Source organism: Coturnix japonica, chromosome 7 (assembly GCF_001577835.2).
Source record: "Coturnix japonica isolate 7356 chromosome 7, Coturnix japonica 2.1, whole genome shotgun sequence".
Classification (NCBI taxonomy): domain Eukaryota; kingdom Metazoa; phylum Chordata; class Aves; order Galliformes; family Phasianidae; genus Coturnix; species Coturnix japonica.
Window position 1 is genome coordinate 13376665 of NC_029522.1, and position 14422 is coordinate 13391086.

General features: G+C 36.8%; 1 protein-coding gene across 8 annotated transcripts in view; it reads left to right on the top strand.

The window, feature by feature from the left end:
• Window positions 1–2531: 2531 nt before the first annotated feature.
• Window positions 2532–14422, top strand: part of CCDC141 (coiled-coil domain containing 141) — a 51689-nt gene continuing 39798 nt past the window's right edge. For 2 of the 8 annotated variants that reach the window (XM_015868371.2, XM_015868372.2), the window contains exons 1-5: window positions 2694–2710; window positions 3440–3501; window positions 5821–6058; window positions 7611–7733; window positions 13071–13262. In XM_015868371.2, coding sequence (XP_015723857.1) covers window positions 5957–6058; window positions 7611–7733; window positions 13071–13262 — 417 coding nt within the window. In that variant the 5' untranslated portion in view covers window positions 2694–2710; window positions 3440–3501; window positions 5821–5956. Of the gene's footprint in view, window positions 2711–3439; window positions 3502–5724; window positions 5741–5820; window positions 6059–6724; window positions 6829–7610; window positions 7734–13070; window positions 13263–14422 lie in introns of those variants that run through there. The other 6 variants (XM_015868377.2, XM_015868374.2, XM_015868376.2 and 3 more) reach the window with 6 other exon arrangements.

Here is a 14422-nt window from a genome sequence, read left to right on the forward strand (position 1 = left end):
TGTGGCACTGGCATGGAAATACCTGTGAAGCAAAGGTATCAATGAATTCCACCATACAGAGGAAAATGGCACCCACTGACATTCATCAACACTTGCCAAATGTTTATGGAAATCAAACAGCGGATGTGAGCAGAGTGGGGTGATGGGTGGTAGGTTCCAGAAGTGGTAGCAAACACAGAGTCATCTCCACTGGTGCAGATTTTAATCTTAATCATTACTGGTACAAATTCGTAGATAATAGTGGTGACTGTGTTGAAGAAGAATGTTTTGTAGATGAGAATTTGCTCTGTCAAGGAACGTAAATAATGTAAATAAATAGGAGGCATTACTTTTGGAGCATACTGAGTACCTTAGGCACAGCATTGCAGCTATGTGCCCTGTATGAACAGCCTAAAGAGACTGTCATACATGAATGTGGGGCTGAGCTGGGCTTTTGTATCCTGGGGTGACAATGAGGGGAGACTCCAAAGAAGTGCATATCCTTCTTCATGGGCTTTTTTTCCCTGCAATTAATGGCCAGATTCAGCAAGGACACACTGACACCATGGTTTCTATTTCTTCTTCCCTACTATGTCTCTATGTGAAACAGAGGTTCCTGGTGGTAACATCATACTGAGTATAGAATTGTGGAAGAGTGAAACCACTGGTTTGACAGGATGGGCTGCTATGCCTTTGAAAGTAATTCTTTTAGGACCTTGATCTGAGAAATCTCTTTATAGCTGTGGCTTTCTTTAAGAATCTCCCTCAAGCTTTCATTCCCCTATGCTGTTTCATGGCAGTGCAAGGCAAGCCAAGCCAGCAAGCTCCTTTTAACCTCTCCCTTCTTCTGTCAGTTTCTCTCTGAGCAAGAAACAGCCACAGGCTTTCATCCCCACCCCTGTGGCAGAAGACAAGTGGAGATGGCATTTCAGCAGCCAAATCCAATGGAACCAGTGGCCAATTTTCTGAAGAAAGAAGTGTACGTATTTCTGTTGGAAGATATCAAAACCACATTAAGACACAGGAATGGCGATGTTGTCCAAAGGTTCAGATGCTCACCAGATGGCACTCTGTTTCCCAGGCCCAGACCCTCTGGTAGACCATATCAATAAAAAATGAGTTCCAGAATCACAGAGTTATGATGATGATTATTGTTCCTCAAAGATGTCCAGCAAAGTAGGTATGCACTCATGCAAAATGTTTTCACTATAGCATAGGATGTCTTCTGCTCTCCATTCTGGTACGTGCACTGGCCTGGAATGAGGGTCAGATTGCCTGTCTCTGCTGATATGTGGCAGTAGGAGTTTTTGCTGTGGATTGCTCACAATGGTTCTGAGAGTACTAGTCCATCTGAACTTCCACTGAAAGAGTGTGAAAGGGTAGGGGAGAAAGGGTGTTTTCTGTTGACAATGCTTAAAATCAGAAATGTAATGCACTGTCCTTTTTAGGTTCTGAACGCTTTTGGATGAGCTGGGAACAGTGACGGCTTGTTTTCATGCGCTATAGTTGCACCCCGGCTCCATTGGGTGTCAGCAGCGAGCACATCTCTGTTTAACAAGCCAGCTCCAGAAAAATAATCAAAGGGGGAGGGAGGAGGTCTCAGCGCTTCCAGCTTGTTTTCCTCTCCTAAGTAGGTCACGCAGTTCTTGCTTTTGTGAGAGGACCAACTGGGACCACTTGCATGCTTGTGCCATGGGCTGGAACGGGGGAAGTGTGTGACCAGAATGTACAGAGGAATGCTCAGCAGTGTGAACCTTCAAATAGCATAGTTGCGTGGGATGGCATTATCATTTTAAAACAAAACAAAGCACTGCTACTTATAACTCCACTGATAAATGACTTTTAAAAAACAAACAAGCAAAAATACCCCCACTAAATTCTAAAGCCTTATGGTTCTTTAATCCTTGAAATTCAACTTTGCTGTTGAATTTAAGTTCTCTGGATAAACTTTGTCTAATGTGATGTGATATTGGAAACAGGACTGTGTAACACACTTTGCTCTATGTTCTAAACTTATCTTTCTGAAGTTGGAGTCCATTTAAATCAACTCTTCTAAAGAATAGAAGCAATATGGCTTGAATGTTTTTGAATGGTTAGTGTGATTATCTGTTTAATTAGTGTCTTGTTAAAGGAATGGCTCTCTTTGACCTTCTTGGTATCTTTGCCTACTGACTACTTTTGAAGAGGTTAAACAGTTGTTTCACACTTGAATGATGATTCCAAGAACCAAATTACGCTTACGATCTTGTTTTTTTGGTTTTTTTTGGTTTTTTTTGAGCAGTCTGATTTTTAACGGATGGTTTTTATTGAATGAGTTTAATACAGACAGCAATATTTGTGTATATAAACACTGCAAAATATACAGAAATAGTTTTTTAATACAGCTGAATTTTAAATATAAACCACAATGGGGCAAAATTGTTATTGTGATCTACCTTATTAGCAGAACAGCTTGTAGCTGCTTTCACACTATACTTGTATTTCAACTGACATCTTAATCTTCCTTTTTTTTACAGGGAGAAAACAATGTGGCTCGCTATCTATATTTGGTGCAGTGTGTGTATTGCACTGTGCTAACACACTACATCAGGAAGGAATTTTAAATGCTCTCAAGGAATTTACTAACAGAAGTCCTGCTGGATTTGCCTACGTGCGTTCCTGAGGAAGTACACAAATCTTGTTTAATAAACTATTCTCTTTTGGCTGCTGCTCTTGGAGCCTGAACAATAAGGTTAGCGAGCCATCTGATTTCTCTTTGCTCTCCTGATAGTGTCGAATATACCTCAAAATGCAGCCCACAAAAGGTAGAATGGTAGGAGGCAGTAAGGCAGCAACTGTAGACTTGGGGAGATCTGAAAGCCTTGTTCAAGTTGGGCAGCTGAGGGAAGTAGTGCCTCTTGTATAGAGCCGCACTAAACCCATTGGTTTGGAGAGGTGCTTCCTTTGCTTATTTCCCTTCCTTCCTGCATACACCTCTCAGGCATGAAATAAGGGAAGAAGACCCCATTATGTGTATAAACCGGTTAAAGGACCTCAGTAATCCAAGGCTTGAGGGAGTGAACTTTCCCAAAGGCATTTTGGCAGCTTCAAGGCTCTAAGAAAGATCCAATTTATCTCCAGGAATGAATGGTCACTTTGCTTTATCCATGGGTCAAACTGAGAGTTGGGATTCCTTTCCCACACAAGCGAAAAGGCTGCTAAGACTGCATGGTGAAAATGAAATGAGTTTTATCATATTAATCTATTAATCTTTCCAGTTATTTTTATTAATAGTTCTGACATTATTTACACTCAAGACTCAGACCCCCCACCCCCAGTGTTCTTGAGATGGTTTTATTAGTTCTGCTGTTCAGCTTCATTGTTATTAGTGGACAGCTGGTGGATGTTATAGTTAATTGTCATTCTTGTCTTTGAAGGCACAGTAAAAGCAAAGGGAAAATGTTTCTCTCTTCTAATGCAGATAAACTGCCTGATTTTGGCTTCAAGAAGGATTTTTGTTTGCTTCAGAGAAACAGACAACAGGTACATATACAAGACTGAGAAAGGCATGCTTGTTAAATTTTGTTTCCCTGGGTGCAGCAGAATTGCATTGAAATGCAACGTCAAATTTCTCCACATTTTCCACTTAGAATTGTGCTATAAGATCCTTTCAGATTCCTTGCTATGTTTTCTCTGCCTTATATTCTGATTCTTTGTCTCTATCTTGTATGCATAGCTCTAGCCAAATCAATAGAATGTATATGCATTTATTAGGTATTTTGAATAATTTATCTCCATTGATTCCAAACTTGATTATGATCTGTTTCTAGAGAGATATTTATCCATGGTTTCCAGCTGTCATCACCACAAAATATGCATCCTTATTTAACCTGAGTGAAAAAAGCTCTTGACTACTCTGAGACAAGTAGCCCAACTTGTGTTACTGAAACGCACTGTTCCAGTGTGCTTGTCTGAAAACGAAACTTGATGGCACGATTTAATGTAATACTAGAATTGGCTTGCAGTTCTTTTTATGAAGCTAATTAGAGGTTAGGATGTGTTTTTCCAATCAATTTTTCCACCATTCAAGTTCTTGTTGTTATTAATCCTCCCCACAGTGTGAAAAAACCCAGTCTCTGTCTTATGGATTTTTTAATTAATTAATTTATTTATTTTTGAGAAGTCTGGAGAATGTAGGGATTTTTATACAAGGGACCTACCTTCTATTCAATCCAAAATAGAAGTTTCTATTCAGTTTTAGCTGTTAAGACTTCTTCATGACTTCTACAGTCCAATTTTTGTGTGGTTATGAAATTTTACATATATTTTTTTATGCCACACGTGAATACTTGTAAGTTTCACAAGCATCTATGTGTGGGAATCAAATGTTTCTGCATTTAGAACAATGCATTTATATGCATAAATATATATATTTATATAAGTTAGCCCAGCATTGCAATCGTAAATAAAACCTGCTTTTATCAGAGATACCGTCCTGACCAAAAATTATTGAGGATATTTCCAACACTATCTAATGTTTCTTTCAGTGGCAGGGGTTCTCTAAACTCTCACAGATGTTACAAGTTTTGAAAAACTGAATTTTATTTCTTCCTTTGAAGGCAGAGTGAGGGTTTCTGCTCCTGTTTTGACACAAAGGATGTGATAGTTGTTCTGATTTGCCAAGCCCGTTTAGTTCAGCACAAAACACTAGAATGCAGTTCTGGATACCCTGATCCAAATTTGTGGTTTAAAGATAAAAACTCAGATTAAGATTATAATCTTGTACTAATTAGAGGTGGGAAACAATGAACAAATAAATAAAAAGAAACAGATCTTGACATATCAGTTCAAATTCCCTGCAACTACCCTAAATTTCTTCCAGTTCAAGATATCTTGTAATTTTTTTTGCAGACATTGGTGTCTGCTGTAGCCTGTGATTAGCAAATCTAATTTAGACAAAAATGTCTCTGAGCATTACATACTTCTGTGCAAATGAAGCAAGCAGGTGCTTAGAGGGGAGTTATATATACAGTTTATTGGGTGGACTTATGTTGCCCAAGTGACCTGCCAACCCAAACACTGATGTTGCTTTCTCAGCTGTTCTGTAGAAGGAAACCTCGCAGCTGTTGTCTTATTCTGTAGGCTGCTTGTGGCATGCTCTGTGCTTCTGGCAAAAGATTTAATATGCTAAACCAGCTCTATGGTTTTAAATGTGCTTATTAATTTACTCTCACTAACTAAAATCTTAAGTGGGGTGTAACCTTTAAAAATTATTTAAGAGGTTTTCCTTACTCTGATTCAGAACAAAAATAAAGACTGTGGAAACAATATTCATTGAAGCTAAGATGAATTATTTTAATCTCAGGAAGAAGTAAAGCACTTCTTAGGAATTCACACAGAGCTCTGACTTTACTTTTTTGTTGTTATGGTCACTGTGCTTTTAAATATTTTTGGATTAAAATTCCACTGTCTGTTTTGGTTCAGCATCTGATTTATGTACTCATGTTCATCCTGTTTAAGTGCTCTGGCTCTGTGGAATACCAGCAAACAATTAAAAAAATTTGCTTGTAGGAAGCAAACATTTAGACTGTACAGTTGCATGTTTTGAAACTTCAGAACATCAGCTTGGTCTGCATAGCGTTGGTATTAAAACAGCTTCTAGCTGTTTTAAGAAATCTTTTCCTTTGGTTATCCAGAATGGGATGATGTTCGTGTGGAAGTAAGCTTTCACACTTCAGATGGTGACAAAAAGTACAGGCAGCTTAATGCTACCAGGCTAGGGGTGTGTCAAATCTCTCTCTCAAGAATGATAAACTCAATGGAGCTGTCTATTTTTAACCTCCTGTTCTTTCCTTTTGGCAGAGTAATCAGTGTTAGCTGAGCTCTTTCACTGAATGAATCCAAGGAACCCTGCTTGTTGCTTTCTGAAATGAAGACTAGACTTTGTACGAGCGTTTCCAAGTCTGCTTTAATGCGTGAAGCTCTGCTTTGAAACACCATGTCAAATGAAGCCAGTTTGGAGCAGAAGCTTTCTACAACAACCCTCAGTTCGGTTGCTGTTCAGGCTGGGAACGTCAGTATTGTTATAGCTGTGCTGAAGGTAAGGTAGCAAATGCTGGCACATTTGTTATAAACTCTCTCCTACTCAGTGGTTGCTGCTTCTATTAAATATTCTGCACAAATGAATAGTTAGCATACAGTGATAAGGTGGGGTAATTTAGTTAGTCTCTAATGGAGATTCCTCCCTTTGTTTCTGTTCAAAATTTTTATTTTATATTGGAGGCGAAGAATTCCTCTATTTAAAGAGTCACAGACAATTGCAGAGTGCCATGTAAATGCATTGATAAGCACGAATGTTACTTTTGGAGGAGACTTAATTGCAAGTGGAATTATTTTAGAACTAAGATTGCTTGTAATGCAAGATTATTGCTACCAACCCCACAAATGCACGTTGTGTGCATCTGTTTAGGATAATTTGCTTGAAATTAATGCCTTAAACTGATAGTGAATGGTTATTTTTGAAAGTTATGAATTAGTATTACTGTGTGTTCTCATAGAAGTTATTGTGTGTGTGTGTGTATAGCTTTTTTTGAGCACCTGAAGGCCTATTTGTGAGCTGGAATCTGCACCCATAACTTGCATAACATTTGGCACGTGGAATAAAGCGGGATGCCTAAGGGATGTCTGGGTACTGTATCTAAGCTGGCATTCTTTGGCAGTTTGATTCTTTGTTTTCCATACAACTTGTAAAGTACCCTGCCCTCACCCCCGGAGTTTTTCTGTAATGCAGAATAAGGTGATATTGTGCAAAGGATGTCACAGAGTTAGAGTGATTATTCAGGATGGGATTACTTCAGTTGTGGCAGTGGGGTATGTTTTGTCCTCTGTTCTTATGCTTTCCAAGGAGCCTTAGTCTGTTACTACGAGACAGAAATTGTGTTAAAAAGATGCTGAAGTTTATTGTGAAATGTTCATGTTTTCCTTGCTGTACTGTAGGCTTCTTGTATCTTACAGCCCCCACTGACTTTACTGCTTTGTTACTTGTCACCATCTTCTCTTGCATTTCTCAGGCTGTAGCAGTTGTGCAGCACAGCAAGAAAAGAGCTGTACTTTGGGATGCTGTCAGTCTTCCTTTCTTTCTGCATCCTCCAGGACAGCATTAAAGTTGGCTGTTTGGGTTCCTTTTCCAACAGCTATTAATTGCTCCCATAGCTTTTTCGTGCAGTCTCTCTTTATGCTCAGTGCAAGTTATGTTGGATTTGCATTCTAGAAGTAAAACTTGGTATTACTGCATCTGAAGAAAAATATTTGTTCCTACTTCCCCCTCTTATTTCCTTAGCTATTTACGCAGTCTTCAGCTGAAATGTTAGGTGAGTCGGAGAAACCTTTTTGGTTCATTGTGATGTTAATTTTCTTAAGCAAAACTAAATCTCAGCAGACTGGGTGAGTCTAGAACCTCTCATTTTGATGCCTGATTCAAATGAAGTCAAATTTATATTCTAACCTCTGTGTCTTCATTCTACCGCTGAATATGACTATGGATTGCTGTTATCCTATGCCCACAAAGTGTGTGTGAACTGAGAGTCTGTGTGAGTAAATAAAGGAAGGAAAATTTGCTTTTCCTGAAGCCTGTAATGGTTTACTTATTTCAGTGTGGAAAATGGGTGAAGCTTCAGCTGGCTGAATCAACACCAAATTTATTAGAAATTGGCAGCAATCAAGATGAAACAAAAAAGCTGCTACATGATCATGAACTCCTCCTCGCTAAACTTAAGGTAAGTTCCGATACAGTGACACAAAAGTATATGAAGTCATTATAGTTCAGATGTAACAGTTGACATAGGTGTGTGGGACTCCTGTTGTGACGTTTGTTAGTTTACTCCACACAGAAAATATAGTTTTGCTTGTCAGTGTTGTAGATCAAATTTAAGCCTCTGCACTGATAAAATATACTCACTGATAACTATTATCTTCTGAAAACTGCAGCAAAGATGTGTTTCTTTCCTACTTTACGGTCAAGTGAAAAATTCCTGTTGTCTTCAGTAACTGCTAAATGTAATGGAACATCATGATTTTTATTTATTCTCCAATGTTATGAAAAGTTTGATTAGTATTTCATAACAATTGTAAACACAAGCAAAGCACTTTGTAAAGTGTGAACTTTGAGGCATGTTTACCTTGAATATTAATTGAAGTATGTTACTGTAAAAAATGAAACTAGCATGGGTTATTACTTGTGTTGAAATTAGATGATTTCAGCTGATTAACAGAGTAAAAACTATAGCATTTTTAAGAGCAGAATCAGAGACTTATTTGCATGGGGAAGTTTAATACCATATGTAGGAAGTATAATTTAATACAGTTCACAGTATGGAATTTGTATATTATGAAGGAAAATAGTACCAAGGAATAAATGCAGGAAAAAAAAACCCAAAAACACCCAATCACCAAAAACCCAATCACTGGATAGCACAGAGAGTGGTCCTACTGTCTTTACTTGTTCAAGTGCCTCATCTTTTTTGCTGTCTCACGCTGGCATTCTTGGAACAAGGTACTCTATCCTGTTTGAACAACTCAGAATGAGCTGAGTTGTTTGCGCAGTGACAGTGTGAAGAAGCTGGTTTGTCTTCTAATAGTGGGGTGGGGGGAAAGTAAGAGTGGGAAAGAAAAAACAAAAGTTCTTATAAGTTTCTACCCCCCTGCTACATGCAGAGTCACCAACCACCAGACCAGGCTTCCCAGAGCCACATAAAGCCTGGCTCAAGGAGTGCTGCCAGGGATAGGGTATCCACAACCTCCTTGGCAGCCTGTTTTGTTTCAGTGCTTCACAACCCTCTGTGTGAAAATATTCCTCCTAAAATTCAAAATAGTAAAAATCTTGCATTTAGTGTTATGTTAATGTTTGCTTCAATTATGTTTTTGTTGAAACTGAAAGGCTTCTTCATTGCTTTTTATCTGCCTGTAATATTTCAAAATATTAGAAATATACAGTGTAGCAAGAGGAAGACCTTTTTCTACTGTATTTCTTTTTATAAAAGGGAGGATACAACTCAAAAACTGAAAAATTTCCAAAAAAATATTTCACATAGAATACAAGAGAAAGCAATATTATTAAGAATTGATCCTCTTGGATCCCTAAGGCATGGTTGCAACTGTTGTATTTTAAGTTAAGCATTGAGAAAGCTTTGAACACTTAATGTTGTTTGTTTGGCCTGTTTTGTAACTTCTCTTCCACTGCAGTATTGTGGGAATCAAATGTTGTTTCTGCATTTAGAACAAGATAAGAATATTTTATTTCAAGGTCTCATTATGTAGGTGAAGCAATTTGTAGTTATTAGGTAGAAGTCATGTACAAAGACAGCAGCTCCTGTCTGTTCACCCGTCTGAAATAGAACTACTGATTTTTGGCGCCTGACAAATAAGATCTGAGTAATAAAGGATCCACAGAGGAGAAGTTAAAATGATTAACACCCCCCTCCCCCCCCTTCCTTCGGGCTCTTTCTTTAACAAAGACCTCTGGAGAATGGAAGAAGTTTTGAAGGGAATCAACATGTCAATATGATAAGAGTACTGAGACATCTTGGAAATGAAAACAGCAGGATGGCCACTGACTAGCACGTCAAATTTCAGAATGTAATTAACAAATGCAAACCTTGGGTAAAATTGTAACCTGGAACACCCAACCAAAGGGGAAAGGGAAGGGGAAAACATGGGAGACAAAGTATAAAAACTGTAACATCGTGTCCTTAGGTGCGCTTCTGCTCTCAGGGTGCCCGGCATTTTAATCGCGAATAAAAACTGCTTTTATCAGAGATACCGTCCTGACCAAAAATTATTGAAGATATTTCCAACTTGGGATAATAATTTCTGGGATATCTAACCTTGCTGTAGGAATATATATTCTTTATTCCCTGTTACACAGGAAGATCCTTCCAGTTGTGTTTCTTTTTTGTTTTTTAACTTCATTAGACACATTTCACTATATGAGTTTCATAAGTTACATTCAAAATATTCAAGTCAGATTATTTTTTCAGCTTTGCAAATTGAAGCTTTGCAGATGTAAGAAAGGATGAAATTTGGCACAGTGACTTGTAATCAGTTTATAGTACTTCTGGTGCTACAGGAAAAGGAATGTAATCCAACTCACAGAACCAGAGATCTGTTATTGACTCAGCAGTGTTAACATATGTCTAAAAAAATTTAAGCACGCGAAAAACCCACATAACACAAAAATAGAAACAGAAAACCACCACTGAATAACCAGTTTGGCACACAGATTTATAGGTGGTACTTTAAAGAATATTCAGAGAAAACCCAATGAGTTAAAAAGATTAATCTTTTTTTTCTTCTTTTGATGATCAGAAAAATTGTGATAAAAACTGATACTTTACTGGGACATGATGGGGGGGGGGGGGGGGGGAAATGTAAAATAATTTCCTTTGGTTGGAAGTACTCTGCTTTACTCTCTACTGCTTTCAAGTTCCATTTAATTTGGGAACAGGGAACTCTGTTTAATTAAAAAATAGAATAACATGTTTGAAAAGGTTCTCTTTTCAAATGTTTTTCGGTTGATTTTGTTTATGTGTGATTTTAGTATCTTTTATAGTGGAAATTATTCTATTTCTTCTTGTTAAATTGGCATGCTGACTGGTAGCAGCCAAAGGAGTTTACCTTATTTAGCAACAGTGATCTAAGCAGCAAAATATTGCTGAGTTGCTTAGTTTTAATCAGTGATATTTAATTGATCAGGAAAGATTGTATAAGCTTGTTATTTCCTTTAAGTAAACATACAGGCTTATTTTCCTTCAGAGGTAAATGTGGCACTTGTACCCATTAAGAAGGGATAGGATCCTTTGTAACCACTAATTGAATTAACAAGTATAGATGCTGCTGACTCATGCATTTGTTGTGAACTGAAATAAAATGTTATTTTTTTTACAAGGTTAAGAATAAAGGTAAATGTTCTCAGGTTTGGAACAGGAGTACATTCTTTGTACTGTAAGTCTCAATAATTTTTTCATTTCCAAGAGAATCTCTACCTGGACATCAGATTCTGTTTAATTTCAGTCTCCCAACACTGATGCTTTCTGGGTCATTAAAAAAGTATGTGTGAATCCTTTGCCATGTTTTTAGTTATGATGATGTTAATATCCTCACTAAGACAAACAGCAGAATTCTTGCTTTGTCTCCAGAGTTCTGTTTTTTATCACAGAATTTTCTGTGGAAGGAGTCCTCCAAAGCAGTAATATATTCAAGCTTCATTTTAAAACCAACATAGTTCTTAATTTGGCTCATTTACCTAAATTTTCCTGCTAATTAATTTGTTTACTTCAATTCACAGAGCATAAATTCCCGACCAATCATTCATATGCTGATATCTATGGGAAACAATTATTAAAAAAATTACATACTTCAATAAGCAATGAAGTACGAGGGTGTGGGGGATTTTAGTGGTTTTGGGTTTTTTTTGTTTGTTTGTTTCTATTTAAATAATTACTTGATATCTTTCAGTTAGATTAAAAATAGACTCATTATGATTGTTTTTCAATAAATTTGTTACGGAATAAATTATTTGTTAAAGTCATCTGCATTATTTACACATAATTATTAAGGTACTTAGCTATGTAGTTAGCTGCAAAGTTCAGTTGTTTTTCATCATATGACAGGGATGGTATTTTGCAAGTAATTTAAAAAACGAAACAAAACCACAACGACACAGAGTGGATAAATTGGGATTTAATAAACACTTCTTTCCAGTTCTTTATTCAGTCTTAGGTTTTTGAGATGCAAACCAGTCAAGAAGTTTAGGAATAATGAGATCAGTACTACATAGCAAATTCTGACTGTGTCTTTAGTTCATTTATCTTCTATCATGATAACACAGAATACACAATATTTGATACTTGGGCTTCTTCAGGTTAAACAAAGAGCAAAGGCTTTGTTGACTCTGAAGAGATTTTGTATATATTTAGTAAAATCCAGCATTATGTGGGCAACCTGATGTTATAGCTTTGACAGCATGATAGTAATTGACAAATTCTGATGCAAACCTATGAAAACTAAGAAAAAAAAACAACTTTTTTCCTCAGTTGTCTATGTGCAAAGATAATTTCAAGTAATTTCATTCTGTTTCTATCAGTGAAGGAATAAAAATCCCTTAGTTTATTACTATACTAGCAGCGCTGCTTTCTGAGGGAACTAATGAGTCTCTTCAAGCTAAGAATTTGAAATGCCAGAAGAATTTCAAGCTTTCCGGTTTCTTAGTCTCTAATACACTCTGTCTTGAGAGTGATTTATCATGGGTTTGAACTTGTCTAATATAGATTTATTTTTCCATTATATATTTGTCTGATAACATCTGTAAGAACAGCAGATATTGATACTTTATATTCGTGTCGATGATGAAGATCTGAGGCAGGAGGGAAAAAAAAAGCATACATCAAATACTCATCAATTTTCTAAACATCAAAGATGTAAATGTAAGCTGAATTTGGCCTTGTGGTTATCTTTGTCATGATGACATTATTAAAGGGAATGAAACACAAAAGAATTATTATCTTGACAATAGAATGTTTATTATTTGGTGTCCAGCTTTGGCAGTGCAGCAAACTCTACTTGAGTCTTTGCTTTTAATTTGTTTCTTTAGGAAAATACATCAATGTGTTCTAACTACTTTTTTTTTTTTTTTTTTGAATAATAATGAAATCATCAGAGACTGAAAAACTTCTAAAGCTTTGAACTTTTTAACTTTTCCTATGATGTCAAAAGAGTATGATGACATATGAAAGAAGATACTGATCATCTGCATTTCTTCAGCTTTTGGGATGATCTGTGTTCAAATAGATGTAAATGATTTTGAGGCTAAATTTTAGAGATAGAATGATAGTCTTAACACTTCCTGTTAAAATGAGACTGCATAAAACTTTTGCCTCTGAAATGCAGGAGGAATTCAGAAACTGTCAGTGAAATATGCTACTACAGACACAAGGAACTAGAAACAGAGTGCACGAGTAAGAGACTTGTGGATAATTTCAGATCCACTGAAAAAGTGTCCTGATATCAGCATAGGGTTTTGGGTTCCATTTACAGATTTCTTTTCTTTTTTCTTCTAGGCTTTGGAAGATCAGGTGTGGGATCTGCTGCATGAAGCAGATAAGGCTGCTGAGGAGAACAAGGAGAAGAGTCAGGTGTATGATGCCATGGCAGAGACACTTGGGGATGCATGGGATGCCCTCATAATTATGTTACAGAAGAGACAGGCACTTCTGGAACTTACTACAGTGTTCTTTGAAAATGCTCTGGAGGTGTGTATTCAAATCAAAATATTCTTAATTGGAATCCTCCCACATTTTACACGATCTCTTTTCACTGTATTTTCACTCTGTTATACTTGGTATAGATGGTTATTGCATTCCTAGAAATTGAACTGCTTAAGGAAAATATATTATCTTGAGCCATCTTTCTTTTTTTCTCCTTCTGCTTAGATTAGGATAAAATGGAACAAAAGTATGTAGGCTTTAAGAGTAGTCATGATTGTGGTGTCTCCAAAACACATACTTGACAGAAAAGCAACAGTGAAAAACATTACTGGATGGAAACTTAAAGCACATAATTCAGTGGATGTGTTTCAGTGGTTCTTTTATGCATTATGATTCGAATTATTCAGAATTAAAAGAGCTAAATTCTTAGATGTCTTTGTTAATGCTTAGTGATGATTAGACACTGAAGGTGTCTGCATACAGTTACTGTAATTATTCTTACAAATGAAACATTAGTGTAACCTGACAGTAAAGACTCAAGACTTCTCTTTCCAGATATCTGTGTAGTCAGATTTCAAAGTGTTTTCCTTTTCCCCCATTCCTCTCTGTGGCTCTTACCCTAACTTATCTATATACAAGGAGCTAGAGCAGAGTTATGCTGTGTTGCTCCCTGCCTTCAATTATCTTCACATTGCTGGAACTTAAATAGTTTAATAAATCCCTCTGATAATTTTTTTTCAGCAATGGCTAAGGGCCATGTATTAAAGAAGCAAATATAATACTCCTGTCTGTCCTAAGAGCTCCAAGGGAAAATCAGTAAGATCAACAATTAGCTTACTAATTGTTGTGTCCTGGCTATGTGTAGTTATACAAAGAAATATCTGGCGGCATGTGTAAAATTTTGTACCAGCTGAGGTCGACTTGGTGCACCATAAATCTCCTAGGGAATGGTTGAATTGTCCCTGCAACATCCTTATATCATTAAAGTAAAATGCAGCAGCTGAAGCATAGAACAGATCATAACATTATATTTAGGTGAAAGGAAGAAATGCAATATTGATTTAAATAGGAATCACTCAGACTCCTAATGGGGAGATTTTTCTTTCAATGACAACCTGTGATAATGGAAATCCTTGTTACACTGTAATGGAACACAAACGTTATCTTAAGGGTACTCTCTAATGAAAAATCAGAAGCAAAATCCC